This window comes from Protopterus annectens, chromosome 13.part0 (assembly GCF_019279795.1).
Source record: "Protopterus annectens isolate FY-2018-M chromosome 13.part0, PAN1.0, whole genome shotgun sequence".
Taxonomy (NCBI): Eukaryota; Metazoa; Chordata; order Ceratodontiformes; family Protopteridae; genus Protopterus; species Protopterus annectens.
In genome coordinates this window covers 1230206267-1230230442 of record NC_056747.1, presented here as the reverse complement: position 1 = coordinate 1230230442, position 24176 = coordinate 1230206267, and the positions used below count along the sequence as shown (strand labels likewise).

General features: G+C 42.8%; 1 protein-coding gene across 4 annotated transcripts in view; it reads right to left on the bottom strand.

The window, feature by feature from the left end:
• PSMD11 (proteasome 26S subunit, non-ATPase 11) overlaps window positions 1–24176 on the bottom strand; it is a 2265797-nt gene that overhangs the window by 758764 nt on the left and 1482857 nt on the right. For all 4 annotated transcript variants that reach the window (XM_044055234.1, XM_044055235.1, XM_044055236.1 and 1 more), the window contains one exon: window positions 22283–22408. In XM_044055234.1, coding sequence (XP_043911169.1) covers window positions 22283–22408 — 126 coding nt within the window. The remainder of the gene's footprint in view (window positions 1–22282; window positions 22409–24176) is intronic.

The following is a 24176-nucleotide window of genomic DNA, read 5'->3' as shown; positions in this document are numbered from 1 at the left end:
AAGGACATATCCCTGGGTGACACCATTAGTGATAGGTCTGCTGTCAGAGGTGGTGGCACCTATTTTGACCTTGTGGGTCCTATCAGTGAGCCAGTTGGCCACCCACCTGATGAGAAAGGGATTATGCCACACTGTTAGCTTTTCAATGATGTCAGAGTAAGGGACTGTGTCAAAGGCTTTGGCCAAGTCAAGGTAAGCTGGGTGTACTGACTTTCCCTCATCCAGTGCCTTGGTGACAGTCTCAAAAAAGTTAACCAGGTTCAACAGGCAAGATCTGCCCTTGATGAATCTGGACTGGACAGGATCAAGTGCTTGGAGATGGCCTATGTCCTTGTTTATGAGGTCCATAAAAAGAAGTTCTGTACTCACCATAATGTTCCATCTGAGTAGTTAACGTCATTTGTCATCAACCTGTGGGAAATCGGATCTGAGACGACAGTTTCACCAGCATCAGATCCCAGCTCCAAGCTCCTCCCCTTACCCTTAATACCCCTCCATCTCCTTCTCTCCCTTAGATCGAGTTTGCTATACCTCAAACATGAGCCCGACCCTAAAACCTTCACAAACATGGAAAAACAGGAGAGCTGCAAGGAACCCTTTCCTGTCTGCCAAGACAGAAAGCGCCAAGAGAAGGTCGGGGAAAAGAGGGAGGGATGGTTGATGACAAATGAAGTCTAACTACTCAGATGGAACGTTATGGTGAGTACATAACTTCTTTATCTGAAGTAGTTAACTTCATTTGATCAACCTGCGGGACAGAGTCCCCAGTTACCAGCAAAAAAAACCTGGGTGGCCCTCATGGAAGGATATTTCAGAGCACCGCAGAGCCAAAGGATGCTCTCTTCCTCTGGAAACCATGTCCAATTTATAATGAGAAATTAAAGTATGAGGACCAAGTAGCCGCCAAACAAATGTCGTCCAAAGACACTCTAGACCAAAAGGCAGCTGACGTAGCCATGGACCTGGTAAAATGGGCATTTATCTTACCCAGAAGAGACATGTATTTATCTTTGTAAACCTGAAGGATGCATAGGGAGATCCATCTGGCAATAGTCACCTTAAAAAAACGGTTTGCCCAGAAAGGGCGTAGCAAAGGACACAAACAACTGGTCAGTCGTGCGATGGACTTTAGTCCTGTGCAAGTAGAAGCGTAACTGTCAATGCACGTCTAACGCATGCAATTTATAATCACCCCTGTTCTGAAAATTTGGAAAGAAAATGGGTAAGTGGATTGATATTTGTCCTCCAAAGCCACTTTAGGTAGGAAGGAAGGATTAGTATGAAGGGAAACCCTCTCTCTATGAAAAATCACATGTGGGGATTTTACACAATGCTCGAAGTTCCAATACTCTCCTAGCTGAGGTAATAGCCACTAAAAAGGCGGTCTTCCATGATAAAAATTTCAGGTCCACAGGAGCAGCAGGCTCAAAGGTTAGAGCAACCAAGGCCTGTAAAACTAAGGTAAGATCACACGGAGGGGTAGGATCCTTAACCGGGAGTCTTAAAAGAAAGGTACCTTTAATAAACTTTTGCAATTTCTGGAGGAAGCTAAGGAAGCCCTACTCTCACCTACATGAAAATTAGAAATGGCTTCCAGTTGAACTTTTACTGTAGGTGAGCTGGCACCCTGCTGGAAAATCTATGCCAAAAACTCAAGGACTGCTGGAATAGGAGCTGTGAATGGGTCCAAGTTCCTCTGAGAAGCCCAAATAGAAAAACGCTTCCATTTGCTATGGTAAATATTTCTGGTGGACGACTTATGAGATGCCACCAGAATAGACTTCACCAGAGAAAACAAACCAGGAGTCCTAGCAATCAAGGGAACTGGAGCAGCCAAGCCGTGAGCTTCAAACTGCTGAGGTCTGGATGAAGGCCCCTCGAGGGATGCAAAATGAGATCCAGTAAGGGATCCAGAATCCAAGGAGGAACTACAAGACGAGACCAAAGACAGGGAAACAAGATTTGGTGAGGCCAGAATGGGGCAAAGAGGATAATTCTGCTCCCCAACCGTCGAGCCTTCTGTAGGAATTTTGTCATGAGAGGCAAAGGGGGATAAGCATAAAGAAGACTGGGAGGCCATGCATGGAGCAGAGCGTCCCTACAAGACATTATTTTTATTTTTTTTTTATGAATGCAACACAAAAAATGAGGGGAGGGAAGGGACATTAGGAAGCCTACCTACACTAACAATGCAAAACACACACAAAAGCCTGAAGAAATTCACCTACCATGCCTGGAGCTCTAGACCACGCTGCTTGGTGAAGTCGTGGCAAACAAGATCTGGAGGGAAGGAAGGAGATGGAGGAGTATTATGGGTAAAGGGAGGAGCTTAGAGCGCAGACTAGATGCTGGTGAAACTGCCGTTTCGGATCCGAAATCCCGCAGGTTGATGATCAAATGAAGTTAAATATGTTCCATGGTCTTAAAGATCAGACTTCAAGCTAATGGGGCAATAGTTTCCAGGGTCAGTAGTGGCACCACCTTTGTGCAAAGGGACGACGATGGCAGTTCGCTTTTGCCACCCAAGAAAACTATTTTCCTGTGGCTCTGTCGTGAATGGGCCGTTGTTCGCCGTTGAAGGTTGTGCGTTAGGCCCGGCAGCCAGCACACACACACACACACACTGTCGAGCAGAGCCACAGAAGTGATCCTAGGGGTTCAATCATGTCTCTCTCTTATAGTCCAGGAAGGTACGTCTCAAGTCATTCACACAAACACGAACAATGACAGAGTCATACTTGTACCTGTTGTGGACAGACTTAAGTGCGTACATGATGTGGCAGATTCCGGCACCTGACAGAGAAGTGACCATGATCTTCTCCCTGTCGAGCCTGGTGAAAGGGACATCGGTGTGTCTCACAACGACTAGTATGTTTGGTTTAATGTAGTGCTTTATGGACTGTATGAGTTTATTGTTATGTCTTATGGGCTATGTTTGTGAAACACTGGTGTGTTGTCTGCTGTCTGTAATGTGTTTGGTGATGGGTGTGGAATGTTTGAGAGTATGTTTTGGAGGTCTCTGATGTTTAGGTAAGTTTTTATTGAGGACCTCTGTATAGGTGTGCGTGGTGTGGTGTTTGTGCTGGCAATATCCTCCTTGTCAGGAACACTGACTGAGGTACGAGAGAGCAATGATTCTGGGTTACTGATATAGATGCATTTCTCACAAGTAGAAGAATTATGTGCTAGGAGAAGAGGGCTGTCAGTAGCCATGAGATGGTTGCTGCACTGTCTCAGTATGCCCACGTCAACGAGGCTGGCATGAGAAACTGATGGAAATTGTCCAGACATAGTGTTCTGAAACTTGGATGGACTTGGGGAGAGAGGGTTTGATAAGGACAAGAGTGTAGGCCACAAAAACCTTCTTAAATGTAAAATAACTGGCCTGAAGCCCAAGTGCTAAAACCAAAACTAAGAGGCTTAGAATAACAGACAAATTTAATCAGGCTACTAACGAGCAGTAATAAATGCAGCAGAATAAAACCACTTCTTCCTCAGAGGAAAAATTATCAAGGCTATGTTCTTGTGGTATGGCTTGTGGCAGCTGGGTCACAAAAGGAGCTGGCTTCTGGGCCATGACCGCTTTAAATAAGCCTTGGGAGAAATTGTTCTACTCTTTTTTTTCCTTAGATGCTGTGTAGCAAGTCACATGCCTAGTTTTTTGCTTTTTCTCTTTACGTGTGATGTCCACCTGAATGAATCTTGGAGGTTCAGAACCTTGGCTTACTGCAGAGTACCTGGAACCTCTTCGCAGAACAGGATTTCAGGGACCCGTGTGGTCCATTCAAAATAAGGTGTGGTTCAAACTGGGGTATCCACTGCCTGCAAGGCCTCAGGAGACGTACTGGCCTCCAAAAGGGTCTCGTTAGTGGGCAACAGAGGATATGAGACATACTACAGTCTCTGCAACCTCAGATGGTGCACCTGACTCAGAAATGTTAAGACTGAGAATCATTTAGGGGTCTTGAGCTTCTACGGCAGAAGAGCTACATCGGATGCTAGGGATTCCACCATCTTAGCGTGGGCCAAGCATTTTAGATGCTGTGTTTCAAGGAGCACATTAAGAGGAAAGTCTTGACCTAAGGATTTTGAAACAAACGACAAGAGATACAGCACACTTTGTAGTCAAGTTTTGGGCCTAAACAACAAAGGCACAGTCTGCCTTGTATGGAATCTGCACACCGCACTTGCCCTTCCTAGCTGACATCTAACAAAATTTTTAACAGTCCAAACAAAAAAAAAAAAAAAAAAAAAAAAACAAAAAACAAAAAAAACAATGTTTCTCTAATGGAGAACTCATTTGAAATATGAGCAAGCAAAACAATGGTACCAAAGACCCAATGTAGATCAGTCTGATGAATGCATAACCTGCTTTTGAGATGGTGGCAAGATAGCCTGAGGTACTTATGTGCAAAGTCTGACATTATATCCTGATGCATATTAGTCAAAGTCATACGTCAGAAGTATGCCCTTGGGAAGCAAAAGCTTTGGTACCCTGGATGGACATCAGCAGACAAAAAGCCATATGTTAAGAATACTGCAACAGTGATTTCTGTCAGGACATTTAGCTTGTTTTTGTCAGTCGGCAATAGCTCTAAAAGAATTCCTAAAATGACTACCTAAAAAATATAACTACCAACAAAGTTAGCAACCCTTAATGTTCATAATTTTTTTTCTTTTTTTCTCTTTATAATTAATTTCGTATTTTCAATGTTTTTAATAGTTTTTGTCCTTATGTTTATCTTTGCTTATGTTTGCTGGGGCTCTTTCCTTTTGGGTCTCCACTGAAAATGGATTGCTTACTATCAATGCAATGTAAATAGTTAATAACCTTTTCTTTTTTACAATTATTTTGTATTGTGATTGTTATTTAATATTTGTATATTGTCACTTTATTTTTACTTTTGTTTGCTGGGGCTTTTCCCCTCGGGTCTCCACTGAAAATGGGTTTGTTTGCAAACCCACTTGGACATTATGCTCAGAGCCCTTGAGCATGCGTCCTGATATACAAAGTGATTTAGGAGGAGTTAAGGGTAGGTGAGGAGACGGAGCTCTGGACCCAAGCTCTTAAAAAAAAAAGCACATAGGTCAGATGCAGTTAGGTCCAATAACCTATCTGTTGAGTTGGATGGCTAAAGACAACACTGAATCTAATCTTGTCCAAAGTGTGAGGAGGAAGGATTAGAATTTAGAAGCCCCTGAAGAATGGTGCTAGCAAAGCTTGTTTTGGAGAAAGAATCCAGTATGTAATGCTTAGTAACAATATTTACAGAGGACCCAGTAGCTAACCTCTAGAAAACTTCTAGAATACACTCAGAGGCCTGCAATTTAGTTACTTAACTTTAGTGCAAAACAAGGTCTGAGACAAATGTAAATAAGGGTGATTAGAGAGAGTAAAGAAGCAGTCCTCTTACAGAAGGTAAAGAAAACAGTGATTCACACAAATCCCATTGTGTCAATAGCATGGGAATTCACAGTTACTTCCTTATGTCTGGCATGAGTCTTACAAAGCATCAAGAGAAAGGGTTAATAGAGAACAAGTTCACATTGATACATCAAGCCCCATTGGTAGCCATATTGTGGAAAACAGGCTAAAACTACAAACAAAGCAGTTGAGTGATTTTGAGGTGTTAAAATAGGTCAGAAAACAAAGTGGAAAAAAAAACAGATTTTTTTGTTCTAGGATGGAGTTTTCATTTAAAGTGATAGAGCTGTTTTCTGTTAAAAAAAAAATCTGCTTGACCTGGTGTTTTTGTTCTATGTGGCAGACGTATATTACCCAGTCAGCACATTTCATGTGCCCCCCCACATACACACACTGGTTAATTTGTTTGAGTGATACTTAAATACAGAACATTTGTGTCGTCTTTTCTGATAAGACTCGAGACATGCAAAAACCACAAGCACTGTTGGTGACTCTGCTGGTTATTTTTCCCACCCACCCATTCCTTTATCTGCTTTTTGAACCTGGTGATTTTAAGCTTCCCACCCTTACTGCAAATTGAGCTTTATAAGCTCCTCCCTTTCTATGCTTACATTGAAAAAGTGCATTTTGCCTGTCACTGTCTGTTCTACTGACTTGCTCTGAATTCATTATCTAGCTAGCTGTGGGACAAAGTAGTGTATTTTTAAACTCTAGCAAGTAGTAGATTTTCCAACCAGTCGCAGTCGGTGGTAGCCTGGTCTTTACAGGTTGGGGAAACACACTACAGGTCCCTGCATGTAGTTTTATTGGCTAAAAGGATTTTTAATCAGCTTACCTAGTTAACAGTGCCACTATAAATTCTGTACAAATGAGTGTCTCTTGGCTAATTTCTACAAAGCAAAGTACTTCAACTGAATAATTGGCACTTTTAAAAGTTGTTCAAAGTACACTGCTGTATTTGTATCTTTAAATTTGTTTTGTTTGTGGTAGCAATTCACTCCAAGTACACTTCTAAATGTGCTTTTACATCAGGAGAAAGTACAGTTGTGTACACTTACCATAAATGTAGATGTTCGAGTGCATTCACTGTTGCAGTCATTACATTTGGGTTATCTGCTTGCAGTAGCCCTCAGTAGGCCTGATTAAGAAAGTCTTGAGTCCTGCGTCAGATGCTGTCCCTTCTTCCATGACTTCAAGTCATCAGGGGTATAAAATATGCAGCTGACATTACATCAGTTTTTCTTGCCCCAGATGTCAGGTGCCCCCCTAATGGGAAGGAATTAAATCTATAATTAGAAGGATATACCTCCAACAAAAAAGCAAATACACCAAAAAGCTTTTTGAGCATAGTAAGGGAGAGTAGAGGTATAGCCAAAAGAAGAAAGGGGCTGGAGGGAGAGTAACCAGGACTGCAACATTGAATACTCAAACATCGACATTTATGGTAAGTGTACACAATTGTACTATGTTCTTGTTTCACTGTTGCAGTCATTAAATTTGGGTGGAATCCCAAAGCTAAGGTTGGGAGGAGGAATTTAAATAGAATTAGGACCAGCTATAAGACCCTGCAAGACTGCAGTGGCAAAGCCAGCTCTGGATTTAGAGAAAACTGGTAAATGATAATGCTTGGTGAACGTATGTACAGAACTCCAGGTAGCTTCTAGGATGCCCCTTGGTAGGAACACCCCTGAGAAAGGCTGTGGAGATAGATGCAGCCCTGGTTGAATGGGGTACGGTGCCCTGTGGGATAGGTTTTCCATGGTGCTTATAGCAGAAATGAATGCAGTGGCCAATCCATTTTGAAATGGTTTGCTTTGAAATAGCTTACCCCTCTGTCACTGCAGCAAATGCCACCAGCAGTTGTTCAGATTTCCTTTGAGGTTTAGTCCTGTCAAAGCAAAATCTAAGTTGTCTGTGCACATCTAAGGAGTGCAGTATCCGTTCCCCTTTGTTCTGTGGATTAGGAAAGAAGGTAGGGCAAATGAATGGACTGATTAAGAGCCACACTGGATACCACCTTGGGCATGAAGGAGGGATTGTTTCTGAGGGACACCGTGTCCGCATGAAAGATGATGAAAGGCTCCACTGCCATAAGGGCCTGTAATTCATATAACCTTCTTGCGGAAGTGATTGCTAAAAGGAAAGCTGTTGTCCAGGAAAGGAATTTTAAATCTGCAGTAGCAGCTGGCTCGAAAGGAGGAAGTGAGTTTCTCCAAGACAAAGTTAAGGTTCCAGGCTGAAGTTGGAGCTCTCCTGGGTGGCCTTAAACTTTTGGCCCCTCTGAGGAACTGCTTGAGCAGTGGGTGAGAGAAGAGGGGAGGCTCTGTGCTGTAATGAGCTGAAATGGCTGAGGCATGAATTTTGATGGAGGAAAAGGACAAGCCCTTTTGAAGCATCTCAGTCAAGTATTGTAGAATCTGAGGTAAATTGGGCACTGCTGCACTCATCCCTTGAGATTGCTACCAGGCACAAAAATCTTTTCCATTTTGCAGCATAAGATTTTCTAGTACTAGGCCTCCTTGCCTCTAAAATGATATCCATGAATGATTTACTGAGGGATGGTAAAGGAGAGATTAGGTAATTAGCCAGGCTGATAGGTTCAGGGTTTGCAGCTGAGGGTGCAGAATCTGGTTCTCCTGCTGAGACAACAGGGAAGGAGTCTGAGGCAGGTGCCAAGTGTGACACTGCACAAGAGGGGGCACCAGTGTTGGCATGGCCAGTCTGTTGCAATTAAAATAATCCTTGGCTTGTCCTGTTTGATCTTTAGTAGTACCTTGGTGGGCAGAGGAGGAAAGGCATAAACTGATAGGTTTTCCAGCTGAAGGATAGAGCATCCACTTTCCAAGCTAGCTTGTGGAGAATCCTTGTGAAAAATTTGTCCAATCGATGGTTCTGGTGGGAGGCAGACAGGTCTGTATCTCGGCTCCCCCACTTGCTTGTCAACATGTTGAAAATCCTTGACTGCAGTTTCCACTCGCGTGGGTCCATGGGGTTTCTCCTTAGTCCGTCTGCCAGTGTATTTAGTTTTCCTGGCAGGAATTGAGCTTGTAGATGCACTTGGCAGCTCAAGGCTGTGTTCCACAGAGCCATGGCTAGTCTACATAGGGGGTAGGAATGTGTAGCCCCCTGCTTGTTTATGTACCACAAAACCAGTGGTGTTGTCCGTCTTCACCATTAATTGCCCTGGAAGAAAGTGGTCCTTGAAGGCTGTCAGAGCATTCTGTACAGCTAACTTTTTTTGATTGATATGCAGGTGCATTTGACGTGGGTTCCATTTGCCCCGAATGCACTTCCCTGCCAGGTGAACCCACCATTAACAGTCTGATGCATCTGTTGTTAGGGTTTGGGTGGCAGTGGGTAGGGTAAATGGTAGCCCCTTGTTTTGGTGGCAGGCCTCTGCCCAAAGGAACTCTAACCATAGGCAAGGTATGATAAGAATCATTGCTTCTAGATCCTGAAAATGTTGACATCATAGGCTTTTTAGATACCACTGTAGTTTCCTCATATGCAGTTTTGCATATGGAATTAGAAGAATGCAGGAGGCCATGAACCCCAAGGCTTGCAGTATTTTCCTTGCAGATAGCAGGGTTTTCGTAGCCATTAGTTTGAAGTATGCTGTCAAATGAATTTGTTACTCTGACTTGAGGAAAGCCATCTGGGAAGTTGTGTTCAATCTTGCTCCCAGGAATATAATTTGTTGACAGGGTACCACATGTAATTTCTTTTCGTTTATGGTGTACCCCAGACAAGTTAGCACCTGTTGTACAAATGCCAGATGATTCAAAAGTATGTCTTGGCTTTCTGCCTAAATTAGACAATCATCCATGTACGGGTATATCTGAATATTTCTTTGCCTGCAAAATGCAATGACTGGAGCTAAGCACTTTGTGAATACGCTGGGGGCAGTAGATAAGCCAAAGGGCAGTGCAGAGAACTGACAGTGCATGTAGCCTGCTTTGAAGCGTAGGTATCGTCTGCAAGATTCCCTTTTTGGGATGTGCAGGTATGCTTCTTTTAAATCTAGAGTTGCCAACCAGGCATCTTTGCCTAGCACAGGAAGTAACTGGTGAAGACTCAGCATCTTGAATTTTGGAATCTCCAGAAGGTGTTTAGAGTAGACGGGTCCAGGATAGGACGCCATGAAGTGTCCTTTCTGGGTACCAGGAAAAGTCTTGAGTAGAAACCTTGTTCCTTTTCCTCTTCTGGTACCAGCTGAATAGCCCCCATGCTTAAGAGAGAAAGTACTTGTTTTTGGGCTAATGCCCACTGATCTGGGGGTAGGTCCGGCCACCCGCTTGGTGTTGGCAATCTGTGGAAGTGAAATCTGTATCCCTGGGACGCTATTTAAAACCCATTTGTCCTGGGTAATGAGTGCCTAATTCTTTGCATGAAGAGCAATCTTTCCCCCCAAAGGGGCAGTCAGTTGATAAGTGCTTGGGAATTTTAAAAGTAAGCCATTGAGACAGTTTACCATAGGGGGGAGACTTATTCCCAGATTTGGAAGTGGAGGCCCCCCACTGCTTAGTCCTGTGTCCCCCCCTGGGACTGAAACCTGGGTTTTTGCTGTGTCTGGGTTTGGCTTGAGAAGACCTGGAAGGGGCTGGAAAGGACCAATTCTTAGAGGGCCAGTGTCTTCTAAATCTAGGAGGCTGAACTTGCAAGAAATCTTTAACAGTTTCCACAGACTTACCTTTATCTTCCATCTTTTTAAGAACTTCCTCAGCCTTGTTGCCAAACAGGCGGTCCTGATTTAAAGGAGCATCCAACAATTTAGCTTTAACATGATCTGGCAAAGATTGCTCCTTAAGCCAAGCATGCCTTCTGAGCACAGACCCGGTAACAGCAGCCCTGCAAGAGGCCTCTAATGAATGAAAACCACATTGCAAAGTATGTTTTCCAACTTGTTTAGCAGAACGCATTAAATCCTGTAATTTTATTTTCCACGCAGTCAGGAATCAACAACATTTTCTGTTTAAGCAGTCCAATAACAGGTTGCTGATACTTTAACATATGAAACTGGCAGTTTAAAGCCCTAATGACCAAGGTTGCAGAAGTGTAAACCTTCTTACCCCCATCTATCCAGCGTCCTGGAGCCTCTATCAGAAGGGGAAGGATTTTTAGCAGTAGAAGCCTTAATGTCCTTGGGCCCCTGTGAAATATTCTCTGGATCTGCAATAGGATTTTTTAAAAAAGGAACTTTTGGGACTCTGGGACCCAGTAGTATCTGTCAAGTTTTCTGGGAGCAGGAGACAGGGAATCAGGGGCCAAACTGGATTCCGAAAAAGCATCATCAACAATGTCTACGACAGGAGGAATAGCTAAAGGCCTTTATTGAGGTAGGAGAAGGAAATACCTAAGCCTCTTTTTTGAATCAGAAAAATCCTGCCTTTCCTAGTGGAAATGCTCCCTTAAAGTATGTAAAGTTTCCTCAAAAGAAAAATCGGAAACAAAGGGAATGGGGTTCTCTGCATCAGAATCTTCATAAGTAGATAAGGGCAAATCCAGATCATCAGAAGAATCAGAAAAAACAGAATCCTGATCAGAAGATTCATAATCAACTTCAGTCCTAGGCCTCTTAGAAGGGGGGGAGTTGGCTACCCCTGATTAGAGTTATTAGATCTTCAGCCATTCTTATTTGTTTTTTAGGCATAGCGGCCTGAGCATGTGGCCTGGGCATCGGTTTTTTAGGCTTGGATCGAGATTTCGGCCTAAGTAAAGAAGGAGGCATCTGTTTAATATGCAAGTCCGTAGGCCTGAATAAACCCTCAGAAGCCGGTGCCTGCACAATGGCTATGGACCCATCCAAGGTGCAACTCGTGCATACCAGACTCTGAATGGGTCTCAGTAGAGGCCTGCAAATCAGAAGTATCAGGGGCTGCGAAAGCGCCTCACGGAGTACCGGCGAACTGGCTTAGGAGAAGCGTCGTTGGCAGTTTTGGACCTCGGCAGCCTGTCTATGTCTTTATCTTTGTGTTTTTTCAGAATCCCGGTAGTCTGATGGCTAACAGACGACATTTATGGATAATTAAACAGAGAACCGAAATAAGTAATCTATAATATCTGAAGTGTGCTGGTTAAGTGTTCAATGCAAACGTTAACTAACCACAAACCTGTATTGCATGTATTTGAGAGTGCTGGTCAAATAGTAATAACGCCAACCCTTGCATGTGCGCTGGTTAAGCGGTAAAAAGCTAGCTAACTACAAACCTGTATTTCAAGTTTTTATTGGCCGTGCTGGTCAAATATATTTCAAAACGCCAACCCCTGCATGTGTGCTGGCTAAGTGTTAAGCGTATATCACATACTCTAACCATAAACCTGTATTACACGTATTTAACGTAAAAGAAAGAAAACAGCAATGTCTTCTACACTTATGCAAGTAATAGGATAATGTATGTTAAAGCATAATGTTGAGCCGGTCTAAATGGAACACAGCTAAAGCCAATTAACTGTAGCTCGCTGAGTGTGCTGGGCAAATATATCTGAAAACGCCAACCTCTGCATGTGTTCTATAGGGATTTTTTTCAATCATCCTGCTCAAAATGCTTATCTAATGCTGTTTAAAGGTACACTTTATTGAAACAACACCTAGCCCATGTCGCAATGCCTATTTAGTAGTATAGACTGTTTTTTTTCCCCTTTTTGAAAGTTTACTGTATAGTACGTTGCTCTGAACATTTGAGAGTCTTAACTATTATTTGATAAGTATATGCTATTGTTGTGAGCAAATGTGTTTCTGTACTGCTTACTAAAGTACAATTTCTCTCTCTACATTCTCTCCTCTTCTCCAGCTTTCTTGCCCTGCATTACCCTCTGCGACTACGCCTGGCTTGGACACCTACACCTAAAATAAAATATAACAAGCTCTACTGCCTCATCCCCTTTATGGGAATAGAACTAAGCTTCTCCTAGAAGGAATTAAGGAAGTATGTACAACTGCTGCTAAACCTTTGTATTACTATAGATATCTAAAGCCCTGCTAGGTGTTCAGTATGCTCCCTTGCCAGGAAAGCCAGCAGCCAAACCCTTATCAACTCTGTACCTCCCATACTTGCCCCTCTTCTAGCTCACTTATTTTATACTAGTCCCTTTCTCTCCTCAACATAATCCAGTTCAAGGATCTGCCCCGGTGGAATCACAGGTGCACTTCAGCATTTGTCTACTAGATGGTACCCTCTTCCTCACTATTCTTGACTTCCCATATCTTTTACTTCACTTTCTTGTACTCTATGCAAGTTCTAACTTCCCTATTTTTTCTCTCTCTTTTTTAAACATCATAGGCCACTCCATCCTACTAAATCCTCTGTCCCTTGTACTTACCTTCTGAATTCAACATTCCACTGATAGGTTCTTGCTCTTATCCTGCCTTCCATGGCTTTACCCCCACCGTTCGCCCTTCGGGGTAACTCCACTCCCCTACCCTGCCCCCAATTCCCACCCACCCCAAGCACCTCTACATTTATACCTTCATAACCACACCCACTACACCACCTGGTCAATTACTCTCCATAACTCTCTCAACACCCACTCCCTTACTCCGCCCATACTAACAGTCACTCATCTCACCTAGAAAACCCTACCTGGCCAATTAGTCTCCACTGCTCAGCCAACACCCACTCCCTAACCCCACCCATATCAACCATTACTCAATACTACACTCCCCACAATTATCAGAGGCATACCAACTCCTCTGTATATACAACCCTCCTGCTCCTAAAAGTTGACTTAGCAACAACATACCAACTTCTTAACAGCCATTTTCTTTTCTTTTTTTAACAGCCATCTTTATAATGTTCCCAAAACCCATATCCTCCTCCACTCTACTACTACTACTCCTCAATATAGCCTACATTTACAACCTCACCCAGCCCATACATATTAACCACTCACAATCCTTCCACATAACCATACATCTCAACTCACCTCCCGTAAATCACACACCATAATATCTCCCCATCTTTATCCTATAAAAAAAAACCTACTCTTTTCTTATAAACTTATTACCCCTCATAAGCATTCTACCACCATAGTAACTAACAAATCCTTCATCAACATAATAAAGCCCAACCTATACTCTAAGCAGTCCAAATACCTCTCCAACCCAATCCTATATCTAATAACCCACTCTATTATCAGGAGATATTCACCCCAACCCTGGCCCCTCCACCTCTTCCACTATAGACAAGTCCATACTATTTAACTCTCTAAACTCCCAAAGCATAGTAAATAAAATCCCAAACCTCCATGCCTGGCTTATACATAATAAACCTGACATCCTATCAATCTCTGAAACTTGGTTAAAACCCCACATAAAAGACCATGAAATAACACCACCCAATTATTCAATCATCAGAAAAGATAGATCCCATAAAAAGGGGGTGGAGTAACTCTCCTATACTCATCCTCCTGGTCAGTCACCCCTTATAACAAACCTATCCCCAACTTCAATAATGCTGAACTACTCCTAACATTATTTCAAGTTAATAAACACAAGCACATATGTATAGCCTCCCTCTACATCCCCCCTGGAGACAATATTACTGGAGAGCATCCTCTTCTGGCTCTCCACCAACATTAGCAATGAAATAATAATCTTGGGTGACACGAATATCGATTGGTCCTCCATTCAGTCTCCCACAAACTCACTTAATATCAACCTTTATAATTTCTCACAGCTAATAAACTCCATAACCCGCCCTTCAAAAACCCTTTCCAATGGTAGCATTCTAGACTGGATTTTAGTCTCTCACTCTCATTATTTCTCTGATAGTGGTATACTTCCAGACCCCCTTAGTGATCACCTACCCACCTTCACATATCGACTCCCTACACCTTTACAGAGAACACAATATCACTACTCGCAACCAAAAAAACTTCAACCCAATAGCTTTCACTGACTCTCTAAAAGTAATTGGAACATTCTAAAAACTCTACCTCTAGATAATGCTGTGGCTCACTTCAACTCAACCTTCTTAAACCTTCTAGACTACCATGCTCCTTTAAGGTCTAAAAGAATAAAACTCAAAACCACCCCCTGGCTAACCAAAAACACACTAACAGCCATGTGACACAGAGATAAAGTCTGGGCACTTTACCAGAAAAATAGGTCTCCCCCCTCATCTATAATGAATACAAAACACTTAGAAACAAAGTAAAAAAGCTTATCACTGATCAACAAAATTACTTCTCCATACTCTAAAATAATAATAAAACAAACCCTCAGAAATTCTGGAAAGGAATCTCTACCCTTATCAATCCCGGCAAAACAGTCAACCCCAGTACAGACCCCAATGCTCCTGACATAGACTTGGCCACACAACTGAACTCTTTTTTTCATTAATTCTATTTCCAAACTAACCTCTTCATTCTCTAACATCACCACACCCTCCACTTCACCCCCATCCTCCTCTACTAACACTCTTCCCTCCACTACTCTCACTTCCTCTACATCATCACCACCCTCTAATACCCTCTCTTCTCCTTCCTCACCTTTCTCACTAAAATCTATACCCACATCTACCATAAAAAACTCCTCCAGAAACTGAAGCCATGCTCTAATGCCCCAGATAACATTCCTTCATACTTTCTTAGCATAGCTGCAGAAGCCATTGCCTAACCCCATTAGTATTCTAATCAACCGCTCTATCCAAGAAAGCATAGTACCCCAAATTTGGAAAAAGGCTTTTATCATACCTTTACATAAAGGTGGCAATAATAACAATACTACTAACGTCTGTCCCATCGCTATCCTGTCTCCCATCTCTAAACTCCTAGAAAAGTGTATCCATCTATAACTCCTACCATATCTCTTACACAGTCACCTGCTAACTCCAACACAGCACAGTTTTAGACCCGGTCATAACACTATGACAGCCCTCCTCTCCTTCTTAGAAACTATAAATAAAGCCCGGGACTCTGGTCATATTGTTTTTCTACCCTCCTAATCGACCTCTCTAAGGCCTTTGACACTATCTCTCACAAACTACTTCTAACTAAACTCTCCCAGCTTAACATATCTCCTTCCTCTCTGAACTGGTTCTCTAGCTACTTATCTAATAGATATCAAGCAGTAAAATAGAAAAAGGCCACCTCCTCATTCCTTAATACCCCAACTGGAGTTCCCCAAGGTTCCATACTGGGTCCTCTCCTATTTAATATATTCATAAACGACTTCCACAATTCTATCCCTTTCTTTAATATCATCCAATATGCAGATGATTCAACTATTATCTGTTCTGCCACATCCATCCTAAAGTTTACACAATATGCACTCTCAACTACCGAACAATGGATGAAAGAAAACCACCTAGCACTTAATGCCTCTAAAACCAAATTAATGGTATTTACTCCCTCTAAACTCACTTCTATCAATACAAACACTTTTTCTATCACTAGCCATAACAACACATCCTTGGAATTGGTGTCAGAGGCTAAGTTACTTGGGGTCCAAATTGACAGCTTAAATTCAACTGCCATATTCAACTAAATATAAAAAAAAACTCATCAAAAACTAGGCATGCTCTACCGACAAAATCGTTACCTTACACCCTCCACTAAAATCACTCTCTCCACCTTTCTTATCCCCCTCTCTTCTCTATGCAGCCCCACTCCTAACTAACCTACAAGCTTCCCTTAAAACACAACTTCCCTCTTGCTACAACAAAATCACCAAGTTCGCTACCAGCCATAAGGCATCTACCCACCACTGTTTTTCTCTCCACAAACTTAAAATGGCTAGAACTATCCAACCAACTCATCTGTTCTCAGCTTACCATTGCACACAAGCTCATTTTCAAACCCTTCCTCTGTCCATCCCTTTCCTCTGCCTTTAAAATGCACCTTCCAACAGAGTACTAAGATCTAATAACCAAAACCTAATAGAATTATACAAACCAACTCGTCCCCCAGGTAAAAATCTGCTATCCTATGGTCTAGCACGTTCGCTGGAACTCCCTACCTCCATTCATTTGGACCACTTTATATTCAAAAAAATCTCTTCACTCATCTACTATCTCAGTGGAAATGCTCCTGCACCCATCCGTCATAATGTACATTGGCATTTTCTCTTTCCCCTTCCTTTCTGGGAACTTCCTTGTTACTGCCTCTCCTAACTCATACATTCCCCCCTTGTACTTACTAAGCTAATTATAAAAAAAATGTATTTTGTTGTTTCCTATTTGCTAGCTTCCGAAGATATAATGGCTTCTCAGTTTTTCTACTGAAATGTTTCCTTTTCTAGTCTGTATCATCTGTAATGTTCCTCACCAGTATGTACTACCTGAAATGTTATGCTGTAAGCTGTATAATTTGTAAATATTGTAATCTAATCTAAAACCTATTGTAACCTTGTTTCTGGAGCTTTTCTCCCCAGGACTCCATTGAAAACGGGTTCATCTTGGCCCAATGGACTATCCTGGTAAACCAACTGCAAATAAAATAAATAAATAAAATTGAGATGCTAAAATATACCGACGATGGATAGTGTGCCGATTAAATAAAGCACTAAACTGACAGCAAGGTACGTCGTGGTCAGGGCCTAGGCAAGGAATACAGTACGAATGAAAATTTTATGAGGTATTTGCTTTCCACAAGTAATGCAATTATTAACTTTTACTGACATCGGTAAGGAGCAAGAAAAAGTTTCCCCAACGGGGTACTTAGCTTTAGTTGAAGATTTTGGTTCTGAAACTCGAAAATGAAAATTTCAGGAGTCGGCCGACCGGCACTTGCGAACTGCTTCAGGCACTGATGTAATGGCGTAGGCTGCATGCTTTATACCCCTGACGACCTGACGTCATGGAAGAAGGGAGAGCAACTGACGCAGGACCCAAGACTTTGTTAATCAGGCCTACTGAGGGCTACCTGCAAGCAGATAACCCAAATGTAATGACTGCAACAGTGAAACACGAAGAACATCTGATAGTGCATGTAGCTTGCTTTGATGCGTAGGTATCTTCTGCAAGATTCCTTTATTGGGATGTGCAGGTAGGCTTCTTTTAAATCAAGTGATGCCAACCAGGCATCTTTGCCTAGCATAGAAAGCAGCTGATGAAGAGTTAGCATCTTGAATTTTGGGATCACCAAAAATGTGTTTAGGATAGACAGGTCCAGCATAGGACTCCAGGAATGGTCTTTTCTGGGTCCCAGAAAACGTCTCTAGTAGAATACTTGTCCCCATTCTTCTTCTGGGACAGGCTGAATAGCCCTGATGCTTAAAAGAAAAAGAACTTGCTCTTGAGCCTCTGCCCACTGATTTGGGGGTAGATCTGGCCAACTGTTTGGGGTTGGTAAGGAATGGAAGTGGAATCTGTGTCCTTGGGAAACTATATTTAAAACCCATTTGTCCTGGGTAATAAATTCCCAATTTTTTGCCTGCAGGGCAATCTTCCACCCAAAGGAACAGTCAGTTGTGCAGGGCTTGGAAGGTTTAAAGTTAAGTCACTGAAACAGTTTACCATAGGGGGGAGTCTTACTACTCCCTGATTTGGAAGTGGGCCCCCCCCCCACTGATTAGTCCTATGAGTACCTTCGGACTGAAGCCTGGTTGTTCTGCTGGTTCTAGGTTTGGATCGAGAAGGCCTGGAAAAGGCAGGAAAGAACCAATTCTTGAGGGCCAATGCCTACTAAATCTGGGAGGCTGTACTTGCAGGAAATCTTTTAACAGTTTTCATAGATTTAGCTTTTTCCTCCATCTTTTTAAGTACTACTACTGCTTTGTTGCCAAACAGGCAGTCTTGGTTTAAGGGAGCATCCAGCAATTTCGCTTTAACATGACCTGGCAAAGATTGCTCCTTTAGTCAAACATGCCTTCTAAGTACAGACCCAGTGACAGCAGCCCTGCAAGATGCCTCTAGTGAATCAAAACCACATTGCAAAGTATGTTTTCCAACTTGTTCAGCAGAATGTGTTAAATCCTGTAAATGTTTATTTTCAGCACAGTCAGGAATCAACATAATTGTCTGTTTAAGCACTCCAATAATATTCTGCTTATACTTTAACATATGAAACTGGCAGTTTAAGGCCCTGATGGCCAAGGTTGCAGAAGTGCACACCTTCTTACCCCATTTATCCAGCGCTCTGGAATCTCTATCAGACGGGGAAGGATTTTTAGTTGTAGCCTTAATGCCCTTGGGTCCCTGTGAAATAGTCTCAGGATCCTCAGTAGGATTTTTAAAGAGGAACTTGTGAGAGTTAGGAACCCTGTAATACCTATCAGGTTTACTGGGATCAGGAGGTAGAGTCAGGGGCCAGGCTAGATTCCGAGAAGGCATCAACAACAATGTCCAGTACAGGAGGGATGGCCAAAGGCCTGTGTTGGGGCAGGAGTAAGAAATCCTTAGCCTCTTTTTGGAGTCAGAGTAATCCTTGCTCTCCTAGCGAAAATGCTCCCTAAGCGTATGCAAGGTTTCACCAAAAGAGAAATCCTCTGGAGGGGAAGCAGAGGGAATGGAGTCCTCTGCATCAGAATCCTCATGGGTAGATGAGGGTAAATCCTAGTCATCAGAGGAAACAAATTTCAGAGTCCTGATCAGAAGAATCAGAAGGAAAATCAGTCCTAGGTCTCAGAGGGGGAAGGGTGGCTTCCCCTGTCTTCAGCCATTCTTATTTGTTTTTTAGGCATAGGGGCCTGACCATCCGGTCTTGGGCATCGGCTTTCTAGGCATGAATCGAGTTTTAGGCCTTGAAGAAGAAGATGGCGTTGGTTTAATATGCAAGTCAGTAGGCCTGAATACACCCTCAGAAGCCGGTGCCTACACAGCAACTCTGGACCCATCCAAGGTGGGGACATCCACAGGTTCCACAGTCGAAGAAGCATCTCGCGGCATACCGGACTCCGAATGGGTCTCAATAGAGGCCTTCGAATCTGAAGTAGCTTGTATCAGGGGCTGCGAAAGCGCCTCAAGGAGTACCGGCGAACTGGCGACTAGCTTAGGAGGAGTGTCGTAGGCAGCTTTGGACCTATGCGGTCTGTCTCTGTCTTTATCTTTGCGTTTTATGGAATGTCGGTAGTCGGGTGGCTTACCGAAGCCATTTATGGATAATTGAACAGAGTACCAAAATATTTAGAAGCATAAATAAACAGACAACAAATAGCTTGAGGTTTGAATAAGGCACAAAACCGAAAGCGAGGTACGTCATGGTCTGGACCAAAGCAAGGAATGCATATGGAGGTATTTGCTTTCCACAAGAAATACAATTAACTTTTACTGACATCGGTTTAAAGCAAGAAAAAGGTTGCCCAACGGGGTACTTAGCTTGGTTGAAGACTTCAGTTCTGAAACTCGAAAACTTCAGGAGTCAGACCGGCACTTGCGAGCTGCTTCTGCTTCGGGCACCGCATGTTAAGAAAGACTGATGTAATGGCGTCAGCTGCTTGCTTTATACCCCTGACGACCTGACGTCATGGAAGATATGAGAGCATCCGGGACCCAAGACTTTGATAATCAGGCCGACTGAGGGCTACTGCAAGCAGATAACCCAAATGGGATGACTGCAACAGTGAAACACGAAGAACATCCTAAAAATCCTATGTAAAGTTATGAGAATCACTCACCATCCAAGCCCAATACCATACTTATGAGTGATTTTAACTATCCCTCTATTAACTGGGAGGCATATACGACCACTAACATGCAGGGCCAAAGAGGTCTTGACATTGTAAATTCAAATGCCTTGGATCAGCTAGTCTGCATTCCCAGTAGGGGAACAAATATTGTAGACCTGGTACTCACAAATATGGGAGTGCGCTGTGATCCCCTCCCTTTCCTAACTGGCCAGATTAGATCACAAAGCGGTCTCCCTTGAAATAAAAGTAAACCTAACCCCCCCCCCCAACCTCAATCTTTAATAACTTCTCTAAGGCAAATTACCCCCTATTAAGGGAAAGCATAGCTAGTTTCTAAGCTCCCCCAAACAAAGAAAACACAGAAACCTATGCAGAGGTTACATAAAAGCCCTATACGACCATATAAACAAATGCACAGAAATGGCAGCACCAGACTGAAATAAATCAGAAGTTATGTACTTACCATAACTTGGCATCTGAGTTGTCCAATTTCAATCTTCCTCACTGAGGAGTCCTAGGATCCATATTCGGCCACTTCATAAGAGGGAATGTGCACAACAGAGCAAAAATTCCCTCATTATTCTAAACAAAAGAATCAGGGAACCAGTCAAGTTTCTAAAAGCAGACTGAGGTAAAAATGTCCTCCAAAAGCCAAGGATAACCATAAGGCATTTTTCAGTTATGTCTGCAATCTTAATGGCAACACCCAGCAATGTGCGGAATTAGATGTAGATGCAATCACCCATACTCAGCCAGAAGACACAGCAAATCTGCAGGTCAACAAATTCACCTCAAATTTACCTCCTCATCACCTCCAGTTCTCCCCCAAGAAATACCCACCACCACTCCCCTTCCAATTATCAAAGACCAGGTTGCCACTGCACTCTCTAAAGCTAAAAATGCAGCTTCAATGGGGCCTGACGATATACCAGGTTACCTCTTACACAGCTTAAAATCAGGACTCAAGGCCCAATAGGATCTCTATTTAACCACTACCTTCAGAATGACTTTTGTCCTGAAGACAGCAACACAGTCATCCCTCAGCATAAAGGGATACCATCGACTAATCCAAGAAATTACAGACCCATAACTTTGACTAATCTTATATGAAAGTCCACGAAAACAATAATCATGGATCTGATAAATGATGACACAGGAAACCTCCAAACACTGGACCCAACCCAATTCAGCTTTGTCAAGGGTAGGTCATGCCAACTGAATCTGGTAGATTTCTTCGAGAAAGTCACTAAGGCCATGGATGGTGGTAACCTGGCCAAGGCATTTAGCACAATTCTCCACTCTGTTTCAAATAAACTAACAAAATTGGCCATAAATCCCTAGATCACCTGATGGATAGCCAACTAGCTCACGCTAAAGCGGGTGAATCCAGATACAGCAAGAGGCCAGTTACTGGTGGTGTGCCACAGGGCTTAGTGCTGGGACCACTACTGTTCAGAATATACTTCTCTGAAGTAGAGGCTAATGTGGAAGGCTGACAAAGTTTGCCGACGACTGCAAGCTTGGGGAAAATACTGAACCCCCAACGATGTAGATATCTCCTTCAGTAGGGGCTAGATCAAGCAAATAAAGGATGCTAGAACCATGGCCTAAAACTAAATATGAAAAAATGCATCTTCATACCCTCTGATAAGTCAAATTCCCCTACAAATTATATCAATAGCACACCCGTAAGGCTAGACTCAGAAGTGAGAAATCTAGGTACACAGACACTAGTCTGAACTTTGACCTCCATGTGTCCATATTGGTGAGGAAGTCCTTTTATGTGGCACAAATTATAAGTAAAGTTATGGCATCCATTTGCAAGGAAATTATAGTCCTGCTCAAATGTAAAACAGTTTGGGCTTAGCTGATGATTACCTCCAGGGTTTCAACCTGCACTCTCCCCACAACTATCTTCAAGAGGCTTAAAGATTGATGTACACGTGACAGTTGAGCATATGGGTCTGAACATTCAGGGTCCTGAAGGACAGGATTATTGAAATGTATACTTCCCCTCAAAACGAGTCGAGCAATCTGCTCTTGTCAATGACAGAGTATTCTGCCCTGAAGCCAGTCCAACTCCCTTGAGTGTACCAAAAGATACTGTTTGGATAAACAACTGTATATACAGCTGACATTTCAGTCTGCATACTTGCTGTAACAAATGAAACAGAGCTCTTGTTTATTTTCATGTAATTTCTACCTGTTCAAGTTTTGGCTGCATAAGATCAACACAGTGATGTCTCCTCACATAGTTACCAAAACACTAGCAGAAGAAAGCAGTTCCATACCTGAACCCTGGAGAATGGCTCGATGACTCTGATCAGATTCTGTTCTAGTAAGTTATCATATAACTTAGCCAGATGTGTGTTTATAATTGGGTCATCCCTCAACTCTGCTTTGTACTCTGTCAGTGCCTATAAAAACAAGCCCATTAAGGGGGAAATAATCTGTTATTTCAGTTATAAAACAAAATCCTTAAAATGCTGTCCTCTAAATGGCTGAAAACTGATGTGAAAAACGTTCAAGCATCAATACTTGAAGCACATGAAAAAAAGAAGTTATGTACTCACCATAACGTTCCATCTGAGTAGGTAACTTCATTTGTCTGCAGCCTGTGGATATTGGATCCGTCCTCGGATCTGAGCCGGCAGCTTTACCTAGCTAAAAGATCCAAGCTCCTAGCTCCTCCCCCTACCCATAATCCCCTGCTACACACACCCCATCCTCACATCGAGTTTGCCTATAAAAACTTCACAAGACCCTCGAAAGAGGCCAGTAACCTACTGCCTAACAGCATGAGCAATCCTATCCCATGGTTAAGAAGCACGAAACTGGTTAGGGGGAATGGAGGGGGGGGGGGTCGGTTGCAGACAAATGATGTTACCTACTCAGGTGGAATGTTATGGTGAATACATAACTTCTTTATCTGAAGTAGTTAACTTCATTTGGTCTGCAACCTGTGGAACAGAGTCCCCAGCTACCTAGAAACCTTGGGTGGCCCTCAAGGAAGAATATTCCTGAGCGCCGCAGAGCCAAAGGAAGCCCTACTCTTGGATATCATATCCAATTTATAATGGGAAATGAATGTATGAGAGGAGGACCAAGTAGATGCTGAACATATGTCGTCTATAGGGACTCTAGACCAGAACGCTGCAGAGGTAGCTATGGATCTGGTTGAATTAGCATGGATTCCCACAGTTACCGGTTTGTTTGAAGCTAAATAGGCCTGAATGATGCATTGTGAAATCCAGTTTGCTAAAGTAACTTTGGTAATAGGTTTACCTAGAGAAGACTTGGCAAAGGACACACACAATTGATCAGATTTGCAGTTGGTTGCTGTCCTGTGCAAATAAAAATGCAGTTGTCTATGTACATCCAATTTGTGTAATGTGTATTCCCCTTTGTTCTGGAAATTGGGGAAAAACACTGGCAGATTAATAGACTGATTAATATTAGACTCAGAGGCTACTTTAGGGAGGAAGGAAGGATTAGTCCTGAGAGAAACTCTGTCCTTATGAAATATTAGGTAAGGGGGTTTCATACAGAGGGCATGAAGCTCAGACACTCTCCTGGCTGAAGTTATTGCAATCAGGAAGGCTGTTTTCCAAGACAAAAATTTCAAGTGAGAAGCAGCAGCCGGTTCGAAAGCCTGTAGGACCAATGTTAAGTCCCATGGTGGGACTGCAGACTTAACTAGCGGTTTTAACAGAAAGGTGCCTTTTAAAAAAGTTTTGCAAATCCTGGTGGAAGCCAGTGATCCTACATCATCCCCAACATGAAAATGAGAGATGGCTGCCAACTGTACTTTAACCATAGATGCACTGGCTCCTTGATGAAAAACATGGGACAGAAAATCAAGAAACGTCTGAATTGGGATAGTAAAGGGGTCTAAGACCCTGTCTTTGGCCCAGATGGAAAAACGTTTCCATTTACTACTGTAGATTTTTCTGGTAGAAGGTTTGTGTGCTGCTACCAGAATAGCTTTCACTGGTGATGAGATACCGGGAGTCCTTGCTATCAGCGGAATTGGATCAACCAAGCCGTGAGCTTGAGGTCACCCAGGTTTGGGGGTTGCAATCCTGCAGGATGAGAAATTAGATCCGGAATGGGATCTAAGATCCAAGGAGGAACTACACTGTGAGACCGCAGGTAAGGGAACCAGATCTGGTGAGGCCAGAATGG